This window comes from Vanessa cardui, chromosome 27 (assembly GCF_905220365.1).
Source record: "Vanessa cardui chromosome 27, ilVanCard2.1, whole genome shotgun sequence".
NCBI lineage: Eukaryota > Metazoa > Arthropoda > Insecta > Lepidoptera > Nymphalidae > Vanessa > Vanessa cardui.
Window position 1 is genome coordinate 1,740,228 of NC_061149.1, and position 23,307 is coordinate 1,763,534.

Genomic DNA, 23,307 nt, shown 5'->3' on the forward strand with positions numbered 1-23,307 from the left:
CACATGGGGCTTAAGTACCTATAGAACCAAAATACTTTAGCGCAAAGCTTCCGGGTAAACTATATTGAAAGTTGACCCGTCCGGCACGTGAACATAAAGATTTCTAGAACTGCTAACACGGGAAAGAGCAACGTATAACTGACCATGAGAGAAACAACTGACACCGAGATCTACTCCGGCAACATGAAAAGTCTGCCCTTGAGCCTTATTAATTGTCATTGCATAACACACCGAAACTGGGAATTGCGTCCTTTTAAATTGGAATGGAAAATTATTTGGTATTAAGGGTATTCTGGGAATAAAGACGGTTTCTCCTGCACCGCAACCTGTTAAAATTTGAGCCTCGATTATATTTTGTTGCAACTGGGTTACTTTTAGTCGAGTTCCATTGCAAAGTTTTGGTGGTCTTAAATTTCGGAGTAGAATAATCGGAATGCCAATTTTTAAACAAATTTCGTGAGAAGGAAGTCCGGGCATATTTAAAGAATTTAAAAATTCTATCGGGTAATTAATAGTTTCTTGTTCATCGACCATTCTATTTATTGATCTATAAACTTTGCTTTCCCCCTGTATGTTCGACAGTATTTTGTTATTAATCTCAGTTGCCTGATCATTGCGAGGAGTTAAAATAGATCTTTCGCATAGCCAAGAATTGTCCCTATTCAATATATTTGTTACGTAACCGTAAACTGACGATATAAGATGTGATTGAGATTGCACTATACAACATAATTCAGGCGTCAGAATAAGTTTTCCTTGGTGTAGTTGTGGATAGGTACCTTCACCAATCTTTAATAATGTATCAGAAAATTGACTATCATCCGGGTTATCTCCAGTTCTCACTCGCATGTTTATAGTCAAATGCACCGACTGTATATCACGCCACAAATAAGAGCTTTTCAGGCAAGCCCTAACCTCATCAGCTCGGGTTCCCCGTGGTATTACCGATAAGGTTTGTCGGAAATCACCACAAAATAAAACCGTAATACCGCCCATTGGTCGATCATTTTGTCTTATATCCCTTAAAGTTCTATCTACTGCTTCTACTGCTTTTCGATGGGCCATCGTACATTCATCCCATATGATTAAATTACACTCGCGTAATACCTTAGCTTTGTCACTATTTCTTGAAATACTACAGGTTGGACTTTCCGTGCAATCTAAATCAATTGGTATTTTGAACATTGTGTGAGCCGTTTTACCTCCTGGTAGCAATGTTGCAGCTATCCCGGATGAAGCTACGGCAAGAGCTATTTTACGTTGATTTCGAACATAAGCCAATATTAATTTAGTCAAAAAGGTCTTTCCAGTTCCTCCAGGTGCATCTAAAAACCATATTGTTCCCAAATTATTTTGGACACTTCTGCACACGCGATCATAAACTGAACGTTGTTCTGCAGTCATTATTGGGATACCGTTTTCTAATGTTGTCAGCAGTTCCATTAAGTTGTAGCTAATCTCTGCGGAATATTCCCTATTAGTTACTTCTCCGACTGAGGTTGGTGTTGGCAAACCATATTCACATAGTGATTTACCGCCAACTGCTGTTAACTCATCCTGAAGAGCTAATAAGCACTGATTTATGGCAAGATCACGGAAATTATCATTAGTTGTGCCTTCATCGTTGTTAGATATATTTCTAAGAAAGTCTTCTGAAAATTTGTTTTTATATTTTTCCCATAATTGTACAGCATCTGACAAATTACAAAATGTGAGTAATGTTACAAATAAATTACGTAACCGTCTTGGATTATCACTAACACAGGATTCTGCTAAAGCGTCATCCCAATGCTGATCATTTTCTAGCAAATGACGCGCTTGGCAAGCTGCATGATAAGTGGGAAAAACAACATCGTCTACTTTTCTCAAATCTATAAATGAGGTTGGTCCTCGCACAGTATGTAATAATAATCGCAAATAGAAACACTCAGCGTTGTTAGGATGAACGGCGTATACTCTGCCAAGAACATGTTCTTTGAAAATACCTGACTCACCATCTACAGGCCTGCCACGGCGTCTTCGATTAAAGACACCTCGTTGCTTATCGTAGGTATAATACGATGGAACTTCCTCATATAAAAGAGATTTTGCAAAATCATCAGTTTGGCAAAGTCGAAAGAATGCTAATAAAGTTGTTTGTCTAGGGTTCTCTAACCGTTCTGTGACATTTTCGGCGTTGAAATATATACGTTGACCACCTTCAAGATGAACATCCAGATGAGTCACAGGTGGAAATCTTTCATGAATGTTGAAACTTAAGATCCGCCACACAGCTTCTGAAGAACTTATATATCTGCCTGACTGATATCTTGTAACTTCATCATGTTCATTTCTCAAAGCAAATGTAGCTTGGTCACTGCCCTTATTAATGTACTTACAAATATATTTTATTGACTCTACACTATTACACATTTCAACATTTATGTGAGCTTGAAATGCTCTGGACAACACAGGAGAATACGGAACGACCCACCTATTGTCTAAAATAACCTGTTGTCCAGATACTCGCTTTTCAACAGTGAAACCACCAGTATCTCTTGAACGGCGACGATATAATGGGTATCCATCATGTCCTGTTACAGTTTCATCCACTAAGGCTTTTGGATATCTTTTAGTGCAACGACCGTCTTGCATGCAAGGAGAATTTCCGTTAAATACATCACATGGACCATGTATCATATGAGATTTAACAATGTCGTATAACTCAGGATCTGCAATCGGACTTGGAATTTCAGCACTGATTAAACTGTCTACATCATTAGGTCGAACCTTATCTTTTAACCAAACCAGGATATGTGCGTGGGGTAAGCCGCGTTTTTGCCATTCAACACTATACATGTAACATAATACTTCTCCAAAAATGTTATCTTTGGTAAGTAGATCTATCATTGATTTTAATTTTAAATGAAAAACTCTTGCGATGATATCATGACGGTCATGCGGTGCTTGACCCTCAAGAAGCTCCCGAGTTTTCATCTTCACTTCATCAGTCATCATCATCATTTCATCCCACTTAGGATTGGTAGTTACAGTAATAAATAAGTCGGGACGTCCATATTTTCTCACGTAACAAAAAGCATCTTGAGTACGTTTGTGCATGTAGCGTGGACCACCAGTAAAAGAAGAGGGCAAAATAACTAAACGGCCCATATTCACCGTATCATTATCTTGCTGCATGGCGTCGCGAAGGTGCACGTATTCTTCAGCGCGCAGCTGCCTTTGATTAGATCGTATGTAAACTAATCTTTCGGTTTCAATTTTTGCGTACATGTCTACAATAAACTGATTGAATAAGCCACGAAAACGTTGCAAGTATACAAACCTATTCCGTCTTACTTGCAAGTGGTAACAGTAAAATTGAAGGCATGAAATCTTTTTATTATAAATAGGTGCGCCTGTACGCGGATCAGTTTGGTATAAAGCAAAATTATAACCATCTTCCCCTCGACAATATATCAAAGGATATTGCAAACTGTCGTAAGCTCTGTGGGTTTCGTAAATACGTTGCAAACGATTGTCTCTAGAACGGATAACGATATCACGCCTATCACATTCCTGGTCGACCAATACCACAGCAACTTCATTCGTGGATGGAGCATTGTAACGCCCAGGGTGCTCCTGCGTTGGACGCCTATCGGCATTTATAACAATTTTATAATTGTTATCATGATCTCCAGGAAGAGCTTCTAATGCTGATTTAAAACTGCATACATACGAATTAACCTGATGCAACATGTTCTGAAGTTGTGAAATGAGTTCAGCATTTAAATTCGGGAAATATTGATTTCTTATATTCGACTGTTCGTCGTAGTCGGATACAAAATATATTTGAAGAAACTTAGGTTGGTCTTCAGGCAAAAGAGATCCTATCAAATGGTAAACTTGACCTTGTATCTTAAAAGTAGGCATGAAAGGACCTTCGGAGATTTGTTGCGCACCAAAGGATGTCATCTGAAATGCACTATTATAAGTGCGAATGTTGTCTAAAAACTGTTTAGATTGCACATGTTCCCCCAAAAGTAGTGATTTCAAAGGTTCCGGTGGGTCTTCGAATGAAGGCAAATTTATTTTGCCTCCAGAACAACAGAAACCAGCCGACTCCTTACTCCACTTTGAAGCATTACAAAAAGAACATACCACGTTCATATCGCCTATTACAGAAGATGATTTGTAATCAATTGTGAGGTTATAAGCAAACCCACTTTTATATTTGTCGGACCATGCCACCGTATTTCTAGGTTGGTCTTCTATATACATCTAAGTTATTAAGACTATGTCGAAATCTGTCTGCAGTAAGACGGGCCTCTCGCTGTTCGTCCGTTTCAAGAGACCGAATATTTTCGATTCTTAATCTTTCATTAGACAAACTTATTAATCGTTCTTGTCTCAAAGAATTGTAATGTTCGCGTACCGACTCTAGTCGTTGTTCATGCTCATGTTCATCTTCGAGAGATCTAATAATATTGTGGTGCACCCTATCATTTGTCAAACGGTCTTCATATTGAGTAAAAGTTTCAGATTCTCGAGATAAAATATGACGTTCGCGGTCAGCTGTGAGACGCAATTCCCTCTCAGTGGAGGTTTCTGACTCGCGAGACAATATATGACGTTCGCGGTCAGCTGTGAGACGCAATTCCCTCTCAGTGAAGGTTTCTGACTCGCGAGACAATATATGACGTTCGCGGTCAGCTGTGAGACGCAATTCCCTCTCAGTGAAGGTTTCTGACTCGCGAGATAATGCATGCCGTTCGTGGTCAGCTGTGAGACGCAATTCCCTCTCAGTGAAGGTTTCTGACTCGCGAGATAATGCATGCCGTTCGCGGTCAGCTGTGAGACGCAATTCCCTCTCAGTGAAGGTTTCTGACTCGCGAAATAATGCATGCCGTTCGCGGTCAGCTGTGAGACGTAATTCCCTTTCAGTAAATGTTTCAGACTCGCGAGATAAAGTTAGTCGTTCGCGGTCAGCTGTGAGACGCAATTCTCGCTGTGAAGCAGTTTCAGCTGCTCGGGATAACACATGTTGTTCTCGGTCAATGGTAAGCCTCAGCTCTCGTTGAGAAAAGCTTTGAGACGCCCGTGATGTAGCTCGTCTCTCTCTGTCAGCTGCTAATCGCATCTCTCTCTCTGAAGAGCTTTCATTGGCTCGAGAAGTTGAGGCACTAACTCTCATAGAGTTTAACCGATGTGCTCTTTCCTCTGCCGATTCTTGAGAACGCGCATTTCTCATCCTCTTAGCATCTCTCGAATTTCGAGATAAAGATGGTCTTTTTTTAGGTGGCATTGTGTATTTTCAATCAACAGTAACCAAAACTACCTTACACTTACGAAACCTATTAATATTATATAATAACTAAATATGGTATATAATTAAACACTACTTACATATATAGTAATAATTATATGATATACTTATATAGTAATAATTATTATTATATGATAATTACGAAAATAAACTATTAATATAATTAAACACTACCACAATAACTAAAATGCGTACCTACTACTACTTCACTTATAAAGAAATAAAATTTTAACTAATAATATGCTTAGACTAAAAGTCGCGCTGAAAAGCACGGTTGGTAAATAACAATTATTGTCTGTCAATAAGGTCGAACACTCTAAACGTCTATTCGCATCAACAGCCAAATATTGTATGAACTATGAAGCTCGCGCGCGGACCCGCCGCCTTTTTATACCTCCCGCGGCGTAGCGCGTCGAACGCGGCAACCGATACACAAAAATAATCCTTATGGCATGATTCTGTATTCACGCGCGATGACTTATAGCGTATTTCATGTATAACTTTGGTGTTTCTACACCGATTTACATGATTCTTTTTTTTATTGAATAGGTAATAATGTGAACTTTTGTAATTAGGGATGAGTGTATTGTAGAGTGAGAGTATTGTAAACGTAAGAGTAGACAAATATAGTCAGAAAGCGCCGAATTGCTAAGCTTCCGGAAGTTTCACGTGTTATTGTGAGTCAACTATGAAAGATAGACATATGCTGTCGAGGAATTTATTTTTATATAATAATTTAAGAACATTTGTGTCGTACATGATTTCTATGTAGCTTTAACCATTAAGGCTGCACACGCGACGGAAGCTTAAAAAATGGAGTAACTTCTCCCGTTTTCCCAATATTTCCCTTCACTGCTCTACTCCTATTGATCGTAGCGTAATGAAAAGTATACTATAACCTGCCCAGGAGTAGGAAGAATAATTGTGCCAAATTTCGTTAAAATCCGTCGAGTAGTTTTTGTTTCTATAACGAATATACAGACAGACAGACAGACAGACAGACAGACAGACAGACAAAAATTTTACTGATTGCATTTTTGGCACCAGTAGCGATCCCTTATCATCCCTTGATAGTTTTTTTTTAAATAAATTTCATGTACAGAAATGGCCTCTCTACAGATTTATTATAAGTATAGATAATTTTCCTTTTCGAGACTTCTTCGCGAGGATAATAGTAAGGATAGAATCCTGCATTATTCATTGTAGAACATGCTCTGTTATAGAGAGTTTCTCGGATTCGCTTATTAATACATTATTTAGGTTATATTACAAAATGTCATATTTGTAACTTAGCTATTGAACTGTTTCTGTTTCTAAATTTTATTTTAAATTTGTATTAAGTATGTCAGTTATAAAGAGGCGTATTAGACCTCGCTCAGCATTGTACGTGTCAAACTGTACTCGAAACTTTAAGATACATATTTCATTTTATAAATTAAGTCCAAAAACCGTATTCCTCTGGACAAAAATGTACCACAAATATGCAATTTTTTTTGATAATCTGTGCGTTTTCTTTTTTTAAAGATGGCGGTGAGGGCGTTTTTCGCTGGTTGTGGTATATGCTTCATGACGGCGTGTATAGCGGGTAATCTCACATATTCTGATATATTATGTAGCTATAACAAATATAGGATTAAGTCATAGGGCTTACATTACCACCCAGATATTCTATCGTGAAATAGCAGTATTATTGTGTTCCGGTTTGAGTGAGTGAGCCAGTGTATCAGGCAAGAGATATAACATCTTTATTCCCAAGGTTGGTGGCGCATTAGCCATGTAAGGAATTGGTTAATTTTCTTATAGCGCTAACGTTATGTAAGATTCCTGATAAGTGAATTGTGAAGTTGGAGTGGTGTGAAAGGATTACCACCCGTATGGTGTGAGCCATCAAACAAGGAGTGAGTTCAAACCACCACTTAGTACCACTTTGTGGTGACTTTATATGTTCAGAATACCTGGGAATATACAATTAGCTTACAAGCTAGATTTATGTCAGGGAAGATTTTAGGGGTCAGCTCCATAAGAGTGAGTCACCACAATATAGATGTGGAAGAGTTAAAGATTTTAATGTTATATATATTGAGTTATCAACAGTCAAACTATAAAAATTTACTATGTTATATGAAACAACATCACATACATTACTCTGATCCCAATGTGAGCAGCTAAAGCACTTGTGTTATGGAAAATCAGAAGTAACGACGGTACCACAAATACCCAGGCCCAAGACAACATAGAAATCTAATGATAATCTACATTGAGTCGGCCGGGAATCGAACCCAGGATCGAGTGGCGTACCCATAAAATCCGGTGTACATACTACTCGACCACGGAGGTCGGTAAATATGTGTTGTGTATGTTGAAAGTTACTGATACAAAAAGTAATCATATTATTGACAAATCTGACCGACAGAAATCACAACGTTCAAATTTATTATAATATAATATTTAGGAGCCTATACTGACAGCATTCTCGTCTCTCAGACAATTGCATGTTGCGGAGATCAGAATGCTGAGTTGAACGCAAATGGATAGAGTAAGGAATGAGTACATAAGAGGAAGTTTGAAAGTGACACCGATAGCCGAGAAGTTGTGTGGAAGGCGCCTGTCATGGTATAGGCATGTAATGCGGAGGAATGAGGAACATACTGTGAGGAAAGCCTTGAGCATGGATGTGGATGGATATAGAGGTAGAGGATGACCAAGGAAACGATGGATGGATTGTGTGAAAGACGATATGGTCAGAAAGAGTGTTACTTGTGTATGACGTCTGACAGAGAAGTATGGAAGGAGAAGACATGCTGCGCCGATCCCAAATAATATTGGGATAAGGGCAGGAGGATGATGATATACTTCCCTCTTGCCCAAGGGCCTCCAGGACTTTAAATACGGTCCTGATTTATGTACAAAACTATCTATAGAACTCAAGTCGATACAAATGTCGATACAAACCGATGTTTAATAAGTGAAATAAATAGCTTAAAGTATGTACTTTTTACTCATTTCAGGAATCCTAATGCCGGTTGGATCATTTGGATAGCGAATCCGTAGAAGAAAATAGTTATCAAGAAACGGTTTTTTCATCCGAACTTTTATATGCTTGTGATAAAAATAGTGAAAATTTAAGACTATTGTAATTATATGTTATCATAGTGACTGACAACTGAAATCTTGGCTGGAGTTGTTAATATTATACGTATAGTACGACACAATTTAGATGTAGCTTCGGCAAATTTAATAAAACCGATTACGTCCGATTCATACAACCAATAGAAATAGTTTCCTATCGCGCCATTCGACGCTATTCGTCGCTGTAGCGTCATTTGAACCCGAGAAATCAAGTGCATGTATGTATATCGTTGTGTCATATTGACGAATATATTCGGTCATATGATATTACAAGTTATTACGTTTGTGTAAAGATCATATTCACATAAGAAATAAATATTGATAATTTGGTTTAGCGTACTCAATTCGGATGTGATCGGTTTTACGAAATTTGCCCATGCTACATCTAAGTTGTGTCGAACTTTAACTATTTGTAATAACAAATAATTCATTAATAATGGTAAAATAAATTATCATAGAGTACTATTCCGTAATAATTAATCTTGACATTCACCGCAGAACACAATTGTAAATGTATTTATTATTGACTTAATTACATACTAGTTAAAAACCCGGCTTCGCTTGGGTAAAATAAAATTAAACTAAAGAAATACAGTATATCTTATATTAATAAAATTATTTGTTGATAAGTTTATATGGAGTTACCGTATCCCTGCAGGAAATTATTATTTGAAACACTTACTGAACGCACCCGTTAATGTCAAAAATGGCCGCCCGGTCAACTGTCACTGTCATTTAAACATGTCATTGAATTTTAAGGATTTTATATCGAAATAACTCGATCATAAGAATTTGTCGACTAAAAAAACATTTTTTAGTCGACAAATTTAATCTATGTGGATAGGTTTTGATCGGGCCCTATCGTGGGCCTGCACGATAATATAAAAAAAAATTATTCATCAATATGGCATATCTCCGTATACAGCCAATGATGTTCTAGTAAACAGATATGTCATAAACGCGCAAAAAGTGAAGACTAGAAAACGTCCTAATTGGGACGTTTGCCTTTAGTCGTTTTCATCATAATTATGCCAGTAATACGTTATAATACATCATAATTGTGTAGTTATACGTTTTGCGTAATTAAAACATCTGGTTATCCCTTTTACTTATTGTTTTTATCAAGCTATCTTTTTTACTTGTAACGAAATGTATAATAAACGGTCCCCGGCGCGTCACACTTTTTTCTGTTGTTTAGTATGGGTATAACATATCTGTTTATTAGGATATTATTGTATAGTGTATACAGCCTTCAAAATTTTCTCGAGTGAGGTAATAAATGAGCGGTAACAACATCGCATTGATAATACAAATATAGATAACATATATTCGAAGATATTTTATGACAATTCTAAAAATTACCAAAATCTTGGGAATTTTATGAAAGTAATCTATGTAGAGTTTTGTATATAATAGCTATTTATATTTATTTTAAGAATGTTGTAAATAAATAAAATATATTTTATACGATGTTGAAATAAATGTTTAACAAATTTAGGGAAATTTTATTATATAAACCGATACCTTGTCCCAAGAAGGATTTATTGACTTTTAGGAATCGGACACTTAACAATTTAAAAAAATTATTAAGGAACGCTTGTGTGCAAAAGATTATTAAACAGTTAATGAGTTTATGATCGATAGCACACCTTGGGAATAAAACGATAGCTATTTCATTTCATATTAAATTGTTTATATTATATATGTCGGCGCGGAGCCACCAATTTAAGAAAAACACGTGTCCAGAAATGATTATTTTAATAATTTAAAACTGTTTCATTGTTGAATGAATAATTTTTAGTGAATTTTGAAATGTTAAATTACTCTGAAATATTTTAATGTTTGTAAACAGTTGTTATCTTGAGTGAATAAGTCTACCCACCTATTTTTGTTATAAAAGATCAAGCACCCTCCGGTATCGACAGACTTGGTCGAGCCGTCGGAGCGATCGGACCGTCTCATATTGGAATAAATCAAAGAGGATTAATTCCTGAGTTTTATTTCATACCACTGAAGATGGTTAAAGATCGAAACTCTGACACTCGCATAGCTGACGTCACGTTTTTTAAAAACGGGCTCGGGGATGCCTTCTCCGTTATATATGAGACAAAAAAAATCCGCTGAGTTTCTTTCGCCGGTTCTTCTCAGGACAGGGTTTTTCTTTTCCGAACCGGTGGTACTGTTTCAATTGACCTTTAAGAAGAAAGTGTAATACTTCTAAATTGAATAAAGTAATTTGAGTTTGAGTTTTGAGCTTGACGATACAAGCAATGATGACTCCAATCAAACTTTTAAGTCTAATCTAATCTTATAACATATATAATATTTACAAAAAGAATCTCTCTAATCTCTTATCTTGATCATAATATCAAACATTTTCATAAATACTCAGATAATCCCAAAAACATCAATTTAATGGGCATATTTCCAAACAGAAACGGTAATTCTTTTTTTCTTTTGTAATCCAAATATATTTTTATCTGTTCACCATCAGCTTATATATCCTTTTAAATTAACATATTACTGGCATACTTCTTAATTTACGATTTAAAAATAAAAAAAATATACATTTTTCTGAAGTCATCATAAAAATGTCACTATACCATGCAGTTATTAATTAAACGTTTATTTTCATTAAACCAATCAAAATTAACACTCGAAACGTGAGTTATGATACTTTATCAAAATTACGAAGTCATTATCAGTGTTTACATATATTTGATCGTTAAAATTATTTGCAAAATCGTTGAGAAGCGTCGCGGTTCAATGTTTAACAAACAGCCGACTCTCACAAGCATACCGGAACAGATAGAGAGAAATGAAGAAACACTGAAATGGGTCCCCAAGAAGAAACACGAAGTCTTAAAAGCCAAATACAAATGCCTTAAAAAGCTCTTCCAGATATACGACGCCAGCGTAATAGGGATATTGCCACAGAACTACACAGATCAACAGCCCCATGATGAAATAACTCATAGACGAAAAAGATCACATAGAACGAAAACCGACGCATGCGCTGGAACTACCGAAATATCCAGCGGCGACATATTAGAAAATGAAGCTGTGACGGTTATGAATGAATTAAAACTAAGCCGTAACTCTTCATCTCAAATTATCAAATCGAATACAACACTATCAAACGCGAGAGATGATAAGAGCACGCAGGACTCCAATGACAGCTCGGTCGGTGATGCAAGTGACATACACTACGCTCAGAATTTGATCCATCGGAAGAAACCAACTCGTTTTCAGATTTTTCTGCAGAGGATTTTGGGTATACGAGCGAAAAGTTACCCGTACGGCGGCAGTGATAATAATATAACCCGTTTCGAGCGCCGAAGACGCAATAGATTGCAATTTAGAAGATTTCGACGTCCGAGGAAAACTAATTCGGATATCGCGTTAAGGGATTCGAAGGGTCCGATAATATTATCGTACGTGCAATCTATTCAGAGGAGTTATTTGACGGATACGACGCCGCGACATTGTCCGATGGTCGGGTGCAAAATGATATCTTACGGTATGTTCGTATTTTTGTAAACAACAACAACAACAGCCTGTAAATTCCCACTGCTGGGTAAAGGCCTCCTCTCCCTTTAAGGAGAAGGTTTGGAACATATTCCACCACGCTATTCCTATGCGGGTTGGTGGAATACACATGTGGCAGAATTTCTATGAAATTTGTCACATGCAGGTTCCCTCACGATGTTTTCCTTCACCGCAGAGCACGAGATGAATTATAAACACAAATTAAGCACATATATATATAGCGGTGCTTGCCTGGGTTTGAACCCGCAATCATCGGTTAAGATGCACGCGTTCTAACCACTGGGCCATCTCAGCTCTTATATTCAAAACGCCATTATTACGCGAATTCAATGATATGACAATTATGGCCTATACTGTTAATTCATCTTTACTAATCCATTGGAATGGATCATACTTGGTCTAATGCCTAATTTATGCGAAGGTCTCCTGATAGGTCGTGGTATTACAAAAATGCCGTTAACTGACATCTGATCGATAGACAACTTTTGATGGCATATTTAAGAGAATAATTCTCTATCTTGATTAGTTTTGGAAATAAATTTATGGTATTATCGTAGATAAGTTACATAGGCATACATACATAGGTAGACAACGTCATTATAGATATACCACGGGTTTATAGGAGTAAAGTAACGGCCTGTAAATTTCTCATTGCTGGCCAAGGCCTTCTCTTCCGTTAAAAAGTGGTTTTGGAACATATTCCACCACGCTGTTCCAATGCAGGTTGGTGGAATACACATGTGGCAGAATTTCTATGAAATTTGACACATGCAGGTTTCCTCACGATGTTTTCCTTCACCGCTGAGAACGGGACGAATTATAGACACAAATTAAGCACATGAATATTCAGTGGTGCTTGCCTAGGTTTGAACCCATAATCATTGGTTCAGATGCACGCGTTTTACTGCTGGGCCATCTCGCCTTAATAAAGTATTAGCTTAATAATCATGCTTAATATTAACAATTTTCAGGTATAATTAATTACAATGATCACTTAAACCTTTGTCACTTTCCGGATCGAAAGTTCATCTGTCATTATTGCCACGAAGGATTCACCAAAGAGTATGATAAAGTTCTACACGAGAATGAACATATTGGCATAACAAAGTTTAATGCACAAGTGACCTCAGCGCCTTCTACTGCAAGGTAGAATATTTATATTGTTTTGGTAATTATATGTAGAGTGGGGTAAGAAAAGTTCGTCACCTTAAGATCTATTTTCGTGTGCTCAGTGTGAGCGGTAATCTGCTTTACAGATCGAGAATGACATATTGCGTCGCAATGATATTATGTTTGGATTCAAAAGGTACTAAGAACTTACCACTTGATAAAGAAATGCATTTGAAAACTGACGAAGGTTTTCTTACTCTGACTGTACATATGAACTTGCTTGGTAATACCGTCTATATATGTATCTACTCATCAGATATTCTACTGGCAAACAGCAATAATCAGTGTTGTTGAAGTTGAATATAGTTGAATCTAGTTTGAAGGATGGATGAGCCAGTGTTACTAGAGGCATACGGGTCATAACATAGCTCCCATGGTTGGTAGTGCATTTGGATGTAAAAAATGGTTAATATTTACATGATGGTGATGACCACTTACCATAAGGTGACCTTAACCTGCCCAGGACATATTATATTGCTCTATTTCATCACCCCCATAGCCCGAAAGGATAACTTTACGAATTTTACGTACTTAACTTACATTAATTTTTACTATACCAACATCATAACTCCGGCTGCTAAGAGAGCTTGACAGGTAAACTGATCTGACTGATCCAATTCGCGGTTTGTACCCAGGATCTCAGAATCCGCAGTCTCATACGCTACTTAACTAGCTATCACCACACATGATTATCGTTTGGACACCTAGTTTCGTAATAACAATGTTAAAAAATAACGTAGCATTAATTTTGTCCACAGATATACAACTAAAATAGCTAGCAACACCCAAACTGACCCAGAAGTACAAAAGAGCGATGTTCCCGAAGAGAAATTAAAGAAAATAGTTTCATTCTTCGACAAAATAAGTGATCCAGAACATGTGCTAGCAGAGATCAAGAATAGTTCGTCGGGACAAAATTTTCAAACTTTCCATCCTTATACTAAGACTACTGACAATGAATCCGACACGACAAAGTCTGACTCGAGCTCCAACCAGAAAACGATTACGGAGAAAAAAGGTTACAGTAGTAGCCATTTCCAAAACAAAGAAAGTAAAACCTCTTTGGACTCGGATTCCACGACGAAATACCTTCCAGTGAGATGTCAGCTGTGTGGAGAAATATTTGAGCATAGGTAAAAATATATTGGTATTTTTTTCTATAAATAATCATGTGTACTTAAAGTTAAAGAAAAGTAAAAACGTAGAGATAAAGGCTTGCTTATTTAACAGTGCACAAATTTATATGTGATTTACATATATGTGGCAGACTTTGTTCCCATTTTTACATGAACATTTATTAGAGCTTGTTCACATTTGTACCGCCTTTGTGATCTGTAGTCAATATATCGAAACACATTAAAATTGAATGAATAGCATTTTGGTACGTCAAAGCATTCAAAGAAGATACAATTAAACTGAAGAAATATTCGCTCTATCTCTCTTTAACTTTACTGTAACCCATTTGTTAGAAAGAGGTAAATTTAAAACCGATTTCGATAACACTAATTCTATGCAATAATTTCAGACGTCAACTCAACCTGCACGTGGATCTAGAACATAGAATAAACGACAAATTCTCCAAATTCCACAGCTGTGCTGGCATTCTGAATCACAATCGAAAAACAGATAATTTATTACACAACGTCAAAAGCTTGTCAACTTCCACAGATAATGCAGAGAGTACGAATAAATCAGTTGACAATTTAAGCTACGATCCATCAACCAATATCGTTTATTTTACATCTACGGAATCTGTTGATAAAAACTCTGATAAAAGGAATATTGTGCAAAACGTGCAAAACGGTTTTTGCTACAAATGGGAGCCGTGTACGAGCGTTGTAAGAATCTGATGTTTTGTTTTTTGTTAGTGTTATAGTGATGTTTTTAATAAATAAAGTTAAAATTCCATTATATTGTATTTATTTCCTGTGTAAAGTGAAACGTGTGCAATACAATTTGAATCAGTAATTTTTTTATTTCTCTTTTTTCGGCAAACAAATTTCACCTCCGCCAATGATGTTGTAGTAAACACATATGTTATTAACGCGCAAAAAGTGAAGACTAGAAAACGTCCCAATTGGGACGTTTGCCTTTAGTCGTTTTACGTAGTAACACGTTTTAATACATCATAATTACGTAGTAATACGTTTTGCGTAATTAAAACATCTAGTTATCCCTTTTACTTATTGTTTTTATCAAGCTATGCTTTTTACTTGTAACGAAATGTAAAATAAACGGTCCCCGGCACGGCACTTTTTTCTGATGTTTAGTACGGGTCCAGACCAAGCGAGCAGCCTCGCGCGAGGCCCGCCGCGCGCGGCAAACGTTCTGCCTCGCGCTGCGGCTCGCTCAGTGTGGACGTGCGCTCGCCCGAGGCAGAGCATGCGCTTGCCTCGGGCGAGCGCGTACGTGACCGAGCCGAGCGGTGTCGGCTCTTTGGGTTTTGCTCAAAGGTGCCTCAGTCGTTTGCCGCGCGCAGTGTGGACGCCACGTGTGTTACATGCCACGCTCGTTCGAAAAAATGGATAAAAATGAGTGTCGCCGTTTAATAACTTTGTATGTTGCAAAAAGATGGCTTTGGGATGCTAAATAATTCTAGATGCTAATTGTTTTCATCTTCATCGTCGCACAATTCTTGATAAAGTCGATTTCCGTAACAAAATCTGTTTTTGTAAATTGTCTTGATCCAAAATCTTTTCCTTTTTAAATTACATCTTCGTTTTTTTATAATAGTATGTAGCGTAATAAAAGCGAAAGCTGCCACGGCCGTGCGCACGTACGGTGCCATATTGTCTTGGCTGTCGACTGAGCAAATATTGCTCGGGCTTCTCGAGCGAGGCAGCCTCGCCGTGTAAATTTATCCAACCGAGCTTGCCTCGTGCGAGGCAGAACGTTTGCCGCGCGCGGCGGGCCTCGCGCGAGGCTGCTCGCTTGGTCTTATAACATATCTTTTTATTAGAATATCATTGACCTCCGCTGACAAAAAAGCAGAATTCAATTATATTTTGATAACTGTCCAAAACCTCTCTTTTCTCACTTGTAGTTTCATGCAATTTCTAAAACTTTAGTCTATTAATTAATGGATACTACAATTGGAATAAACGGGACCGTATCATTAACGTTGAGAATTTATAATTGGCCCCATAGTATCACGTATTCCATTAAACGAGCTCCCAAACCTTCATTGACCAATCTCATGCCGTATTCGTCTTGCTTATTAACCAATGAGACGCGAGTATTGAATCCTTTAATATAAATCGCTTATTAAGGCACACGGCAGTCCCGTTTCATCCGGCATGTGCATGGCTACTTAGAGGTAGTTGTATATAAGTTTATATATAAACTAACCTTAGACCATACAGGCAGGATAAATTACATAGATATATATTTATGGTATAGGTAGGCGGACGAGCATATAGGCCACCTGATGGTAAGTGGTCACCAACACCCATAGACAATGAAGCTGTAAGAAATATTAACTATTCCTTACATCGTCAATGTGCTACCAACCTTGGGAACTAAGATGTTATGTCCCTTGTGCCTGTAGTTACACTGGCTCGCTCACCCTTCAAAACGGAACACATCAATACTGAGTACTGTTATTTGTCGGTAGAATAACTGAGGAGTGGGTGGTACCTACCCAAACGGGCTTGCACAAAGCCCTGCCACCAAGTAAATAAAATATAATCGTAATTAACTAACACGAATGTATTTTTAAATGCTGAAAAAGATAAACTACTGTGTTTCTTGCCAGTTCTTCTCGGTAGAATCTACTTTCCGAACCGGTGGTAGCATCACTTAAAATAGTTGTTAAATGACAATTCAACTTTACTCCTCATAGTCTTGGAATTGAGCTTACTTTTTTTTATTGCAATTCAAATATTTTATTTTTAAACACATGATAATAAAACTAGGCATTGGGGTTGATTAAATAAAACAAATATGAATTGCTTAAAATTATACTTCTAAAAAAAATAACTGTACATATAAAGGGCATAAAAAAACACCAAGTTTAAAATGATTATAATTTCATTAACATTAAATGCATCTGAATGGCAAAATTATTCAAACAATTTACTAACAACAAATCATTGAATCAAATATAATAAAAGAAAAAACATTGATAAATTCCTTTCTGAAAAATAGATTATATGTAATGTACAGGCGTTCACAAAAAAGTCGTTTCAAATTCATCAATATGCAAAATGTAAACAAATCGCAAAAATTTAACTCATTATATAGACAAGGCATGCATCAACTTGATGGCAGAGTTGATATAAAACCTTTAAAAACCTGAAATTGTGTATATCGAACCACATAATTGTTTGACTCATATGAACTATAAAGTTTCTTGCCGGTTCTTCTGGGTAGAATCTACTATTCAAACCGTTGATTTACATTTAATTCAATACTGTAACATAACAATATAAAAGTGCCTTTATGAGCCTACTTGAATAAAAAATCAGTTGATTTTAATTTTTTGATAAATTGAAATAAGAGTACTTGCAAATTTCATTCACCAACCCGCATTGGAGCAGTGTTGGAATATGTTCCAAACCTTTTCCTCAATGAGATAGTAGGCATTATCCCAGCAGTGGGATATTTACAGGCTGTTGTTGTTGTACGTGCAAATCCGTAATCGTTACTGAAATTACTTTCTTCATCAGAAAGATCTCATTCAAACGTATGATGAAGACTATCGCTTTCAAACTGTACAGTTTAAAGCAATAAAAAGATTTTTATTTATTTATCATTATACAAGTACATAATAATATTTTTATACATCTTAAAAAACATTAAACTATAAGATTTACAAGAGATTAAAATGGGCCTTTAAAATAAGAAATTAAAATGGTTATAGTGGTCACTACAACCCAAGACAGTGCCATTGCAGTTCACCATCAACTCTCAAAACCATTTCTACAATGATAATAGAAACTCCTTTTCAAAAAAAAAAAATTCCGGACAACAAGGTATAGGAAACTTCCACAAATGTTTTCTACTACATGTTTACACAATAGATTATTCTACTATGTTTGAAAAAGTACTTCAAAATGTTGACTCTGGCAATATAAAGGCCCAGACTATGGGCTGTTACTGAGATATCTCGGCCCAAACTATTTAACCGAGGCAGTTAAAGATCAGACATATTAGTGTGACGTCATCATCAATGTAATATGGCTGACTAGATCCGCCATATAGACATAAAAATTAAACTTAAAGCGGTTTGTTTACATTTTACCATCGAAGCAGTCTTTATATAACTTTTTATATATCATGTATATCCAAAATATATTTATAATTCATGAGAACGATACTTTTAAAGTATAACTCGTTTTAAAATATATCATGTGACTAGGTTGATTATAGTACGACACAACTTAGATGTAGCATCGGCAAATTCAATAAAACCGATTACTGCTTGTTTACACAACCAATAGAAATAGCTCCCTATCGTGCCAATCGACGCTATTCGTCGCTATAGATTCTCGCGTCAATTCAACCCGAGAAAGCGAGTGCATGTAAATCGACGCGTCAAATTGACGAATATATTAGGTTATATGATATTACAAGTTATTACGTTTGTGCAAAGATCATATTCACATGAGAAATAATTATTGATAATTTGGGATAGCGTACTTAGGATGTGATCGGTTTTACGAATATTGCCGATGCTACATCTTAGTCGTGTCGTACTATACATATGCAGTTTCTTCCCATCTTTCAACACTTAAACATCTTGTAGACATTTTAAAATTCTTATTGCACTTTTTAAGTACTCATTACAATAATATAGTACTAACAATTTTTAGACATTCCACATCAAAAATAAATCCTAATTTAGGGCTTTTTATTGTTGAAAGACGGATCGGAACATACATATACAATACGATCGATTTAATTATATTATCTGTGAGCGACTGTACATAGAAACTTATGTATAACATGCAATTCGAAACAACTATTTCGTAACAAATTATTGCAAAGCTTTAAAAAATTAGTTAATCAAAAATACGCTTTAGCGCTATACAAATAAGGTCGTCGAGTGAAAATCAAGTTATACAATTCTTTATCAAATGGTCTAAGACTCGAGGTATTTAATTTGTTGAGCTACGCTTACGAAATCTACTTTTTTTTTGTTATAGTTTTGTGTGCTTATTTGATTATCTTGACTGACTGCCGACCTGGAACAAACATGTAAGATTAAGTACTGCATCACTACATAATATAAAACAAAGTCGCTTTCTCTGTCCCTATATCTTAATGTATGCTTAAATCTTTAAAACAATGCAACGGATTTTGATGTGGTTTTTTTTAATAGCGATTCACGAAGGTTTTTATATATAATACATGGACAGTTCAGTAAAGAAACACTGATAATTTTAGAAGTTTCCACTGTGCTGTCATATCATTACAGCACGAAACCGGGGCGGATCGCTAGTAAATCAATATAATAATACATCGAAATATAATATCAGAACATTGTCTATCTAAATGTTACGTCCATTGCGTCTATGAAAAAGATCATATTTGGCATTATAAAATTTTCTAATTTGAGTACCTTTATCATGTATATATCTCGGTAAAATTATAAATACCCGTTAGATTATAATCTACCTATTAAAATTGTATGAGTTTTATTGTAAGTTGTATAAACGTTCACAATATTTCGACACTTTACAATCTCACGAGATAGATTATAATCTAACGATGTTTGTTATCTCACGGTGACATATATAATATAACATAGATTTTTTTTAATTCTAAAAATTTCTAACACTGAATATTATTTTAATCAGCGTATACATTGTTGAAAAACCAAATAAAATAAATAACTATAGCATACTTGGTTGAACTGGGGTTGACTGTAAATGTTTGTGCACAGGTTATCTTTAATAGATATATAGTACGACACAACTTAGATGTAGCATCGGTAAAATTCGTAAAACCGATCACATACGAATTGAGTGCGCTATCCCAAATTATCAAAATATTTTTTTTTCATTCGAATATGATCTTTGCACAAATGTAATAACTTGTAATATCATATGACCTAATATATTCGTCAATTTGACGCGTGGATTTACATACATTTGTTTTATTTGACGCGTGAATGTATAGCGACGAATTCTATTGGTTGTGTAAATCAGCAGTAATCGGTTTTATTTTCATTCCATTGCATTTTCCGATGCTACATCTAATTTATGTCATACTATACCTATATATGTAAATAGAAAAACAACTGGCCAGCTTGTTCGACTACAGCCAGGTTCCTGGTTGGTTGCATGTCCAGTGCGAGCGCTCAGGGCATGGTGGATCAGGGCCCGTCTGCATGAGCACCGAGGGTTAGTGTCGCTCACCCAGCGGTGGTGTGGTGGTGCGGTGGTGCGAGCGCTCAGGACTCAGGACATGGAGGAGCAGGGCAGCGGCGGGGAGCCCATCTGCGTTAGAACCCGGTCGAGCCACTGGAGCGGTCCATTGAGATGCAGCTCTATCCAGCACGGTGTTGACGTCACCGTTTGCCGTCTGAAAGTATATGTAATATTTTATTATATTACTTATATTTATTTCTCTTAACCATAATCTTCAGGATTGAAAATGTTCTCTCTGGGAATCTGAAAGAAATTATTATATTCAAAAGCAGTACAGTAACAGCCTGTAAATTTTCCACTGCTGGGCTAAGGCCACCTCTTCCTTTTGTGGAGAAGGTTTGGAACATATTCCACCACGCCGTTCCAATGCGGGTTGGTGGACTACGCATCTGGCATAATTTCTATGAAATTAGACACATGCACATATCCTCAAGACGAGCACGAGATGAATTACAGCCACAAATAAAGCAAATGAATATTTAGTTGCGCTTGCCTAGTTTGAACCCGCGACCATCGGTTAAGATGCACGCGTTCTAACCACTGGGCCATCTCAATTCAGAAGCATATAAATTAAATTATAACTGCATGTTTTTTAAGATTTTAATCATATGGAGTTTATACCAATGCAACCCAAAAGCCATTCTCCCCCCTAAGGGCATCCATTGACTTGGTGGTAGGGCTTTGTGCAAGCTTGGGTAAGTATCACCCACTCATCAGATATTCAACCGCCAAACAACAGTACTCAGTAATGTTGTGTTCCGATTTGAAGGAAGAGTGAGGCAGTGTAACTACAGGCACAAGGGACATAACATCTTAGTTCCCAAGGTTGGTGGCGCATTGACGATGTGAGGAATAGTTAATATTTCTAACAGCGTCATTGTCTATGGGTGATGGTGACCATCAGGTTGGCCCATAAGCTCGTTCGCGAACCTATTCCATAAAATTAAATCCAGGTGCACACATACCTGTACTCCGCCCCCCAGCCCTTGACGAAGCTCATGCGTATGGTGCACATGCGGGTCAGCTGGAACACCGCCTCGAAGCCCTGCGACACGGACTGAGAGAGGAGCGCTGCGAACTCTTGATTGTTGAAGATTTTCAGGTTGCAACCTATTCATCAAATTAAGTAGCCATCAAAATCTAGATCTAAATCTAGCACAATAAATCTAGACAACGTCACATACATTACTCTGATCCCACTGTAAGTATCTAAAACACTTGTGTTATAGAAAATCAGAAGTAACTTACTAATAAGTACTTGGTGGTATGGATTTGTGCAAGCCCGTCTGGGTAGGTACCACCCACTCATCAGTTATTCTACCGTCAAATTACAGTACTCAGTATTGTTGTGTTTGTTACGTGACACAATACGCTCCTGATTGGCCGGGCTTATGATGAAGTCACTTTCTTGTAAACCTTGCTTTTCTACTATATGTACCACAGATTAAAATACAGCAAAGTGACGTCCCATTGCAGCGCCATATTGTGCAAGTATCGTTTTCGCGCGTTATTTAAATATGAAATTTTTAATATGATATTTTTCGGCAAAAATGTACTAGAAATAAAAAAAAAAACAACTTTTACTGGGTTCCTTTACCTCTACTTAATAATATAAAATGGATTTTAAAAACCAGTCAAATAGCCTATTGGCCTCATAATATCTCGCATTCCATTAAACGAGCTCCCAAACCTTTATTGACCAATTATACTCGTGCTTCGTCCGAAGAGATTAGTAATGTGTGAGTATTATTGAACAAAATGTAGTAACGCATAGGTGACACCACTTCATCACTATAGTTTAGAAAAAACAAATAGCCACTACTTAAATGGCAACACTAAAAACAAAAAAATAGATAAGGTATGTGGAGCTATAAAGGGCTGTGGAGTAAATTCATAGCAGGTGGGCTGACTTGGGTGGGGTTCCTACCCCACATTCGCATTTTAGTGCTCAACCACTTCACATTCGCACAAATTAGGTAAAAATCATGCCGAAACGTGCAAGTGATAATAGTTAGAATTTATAGCAAAGAAATTGCGACAATTGGAAAAGGAAGTGAAACGCTCACGTCGAAAAAAACGTAATAATATTTCATTAAGTTCGTCATCGTCATCGTCATCGTCGTGCCCATCTTCTTGTTCATCACGAGTACCCTCGCCAAACCCAGAATGTAAGTAATTTGACATATCTTGAACTGTTTTTTAACGTAATCGGGGAAAGTACCATAATTGCCTGCGTAAACACCAATTTTATAAATATGCATCAGAGTAGTCTGCGGGACTAGCTCGTCGCATTTTAATTGTAACGGCCGTAAGAACTATGTTTGTAAATATGCACCAGAGTAGTCTGCAGGACTAGCTCGTCGCATTTGTATTGTAATGGCTTTAAGAGCTAAGTTTGTTAATATGCATCAGAGTAGTCTGAGGGACTAACTCATCGCATTTAAATTGTTATGGAGATAAACGCCAAACTTGTAATTATGCATCAGAGTAGTCTGAGGGACTATCTCGCCGCACTTGAATCGTATACAAGAAAAACCTCAAATTGCGTCAGTATTCTGTGTGAATATATTGTTGCAAATGTGTACATACCCTCCAAAAAAAAAACCAACAGTATAATATAATGTTTTTATGACATTACATTAAGCACATCGTCTTGTTTCAGGGCAGGAAACAATTGCAAATACTGTTCCAAGGGTCGAAACGATTGACGAAGAACCGTCTATGGCCCAAAATAACGAAATACCGCTCATTGAGATAAACGATAATTCACAAGATTATACAAGG

The 23,307-nt window shown here is 36.7% G+C and overlaps 3 protein-coding genes across 3 annotated transcripts in view; 2 read left to right on the top strand and 1 right to left on the bottom strand.

Annotated features, from left to right (window-relative positions):
• Positions 1 to 8,509, top strand: part of LOC124541185 (solute carrier family 28 member 3-like) — a 58,056-nt gene extending 49,547 nt beyond the window's left edge. Inside the window, exons 15-16 of the mRNA XM_047119048.1 lie at positions 6,827 to 6,887; positions 8,311 to 8,509. Coding sequence (XP_046975004.1) covers positions 6,827 to 6,887; positions 8,311 to 8,342 — 93 coding nt within the window. The 3' untranslated portion in view covers positions 8,343 to 8,509. The remainder of the gene's footprint in view (positions 1 to 6,826; positions 6,888 to 8,310) is intronic.
• A 2,432-nt stretch (positions 8,510 to 10,941) lies between these two features.
• On the top strand, positions 10,942 to 15,056 carry LOC124541113. The gene is made up of 4 exons (XM_047118945.1): positions 10,942 to 11,951; positions 12,952 to 13,126; positions 13,909 to 14,283; positions 14,676 to 15,056. The coding sequence occupies exons 1-4, from the start codon at positions 11,102 to 11,104 to the stop codon at positions 14,998 to 15,000; spliced, it is 1,725 nt and encodes a 574-aa protein (XP_046974901.1). The 5' UTR covers positions 10,942 to 11,101; the 3' UTR covers positions 15,001 to 15,056.
• Positions 15,057 to 18,789: 3,733 nt separating this feature from the next.
• On the bottom strand, positions 18,790 to 22,463 carry LOC124540937 (mothers against decapentaplegic homolog 3-like). Its single transcript, XM_047118711.1, has 4 exons — positions 22,451 to 22,463; positions 21,489 to 21,633; positions 20,512 to 20,677; positions 18,790 to 19,335 (listed from the first exon to the last, which is right to left on the bottom strand). Exons 1-3 carry the CDS (start codon positions 22,461 to 22,463, stop codon positions 20,554 to 20,556), a joined length of 282 nt encoding a protein of 93 aa, XP_046974667.1. The 3' UTR covers positions 18,790 to 19,335; positions 20,512 to 20,553.
• Between the last annotated feature and the right edge of the window lie 844 nt (positions 22,464 to 23,307).

What these genes read in the sequence shown, in the direction of transcription:
- LOC124541113 (XM_047118945.1), top strand. Translation starts at nt 11,102, where the DNA reads ATGATACTTTATCAAAATTACGAAGTCATTATCAGTGTTTACATATAT. An exon ending in TCAGCGCCTTCTACTGCAAG is followed by an intron (nt 13,127 to 13,908) that starts GTAGAATATTTA and finishes TTTTGTCCACAG; the next exon opens with ATATACAACTAAAATAGCTA. An exon ending in GGAGAAATATTTGAGCATAG is followed by an intron (nt 14,284 to 14,675) that starts GTAAAAATATAT and finishes CAATAATTTCAG; the next exon opens with ACGTCAACTCAACCTGCACG.
- LOC124540937 (XM_047118711.1), bottom strand. An exon ending in GGCTGGGGGGCGGAGTACAG is followed by an intron (nt 20,678 to 21,488) that starts GTATGTGTGCAC and finishes ATATACTTTCAG; the next exon opens with ACGGCAAACGGTGACGTCAA.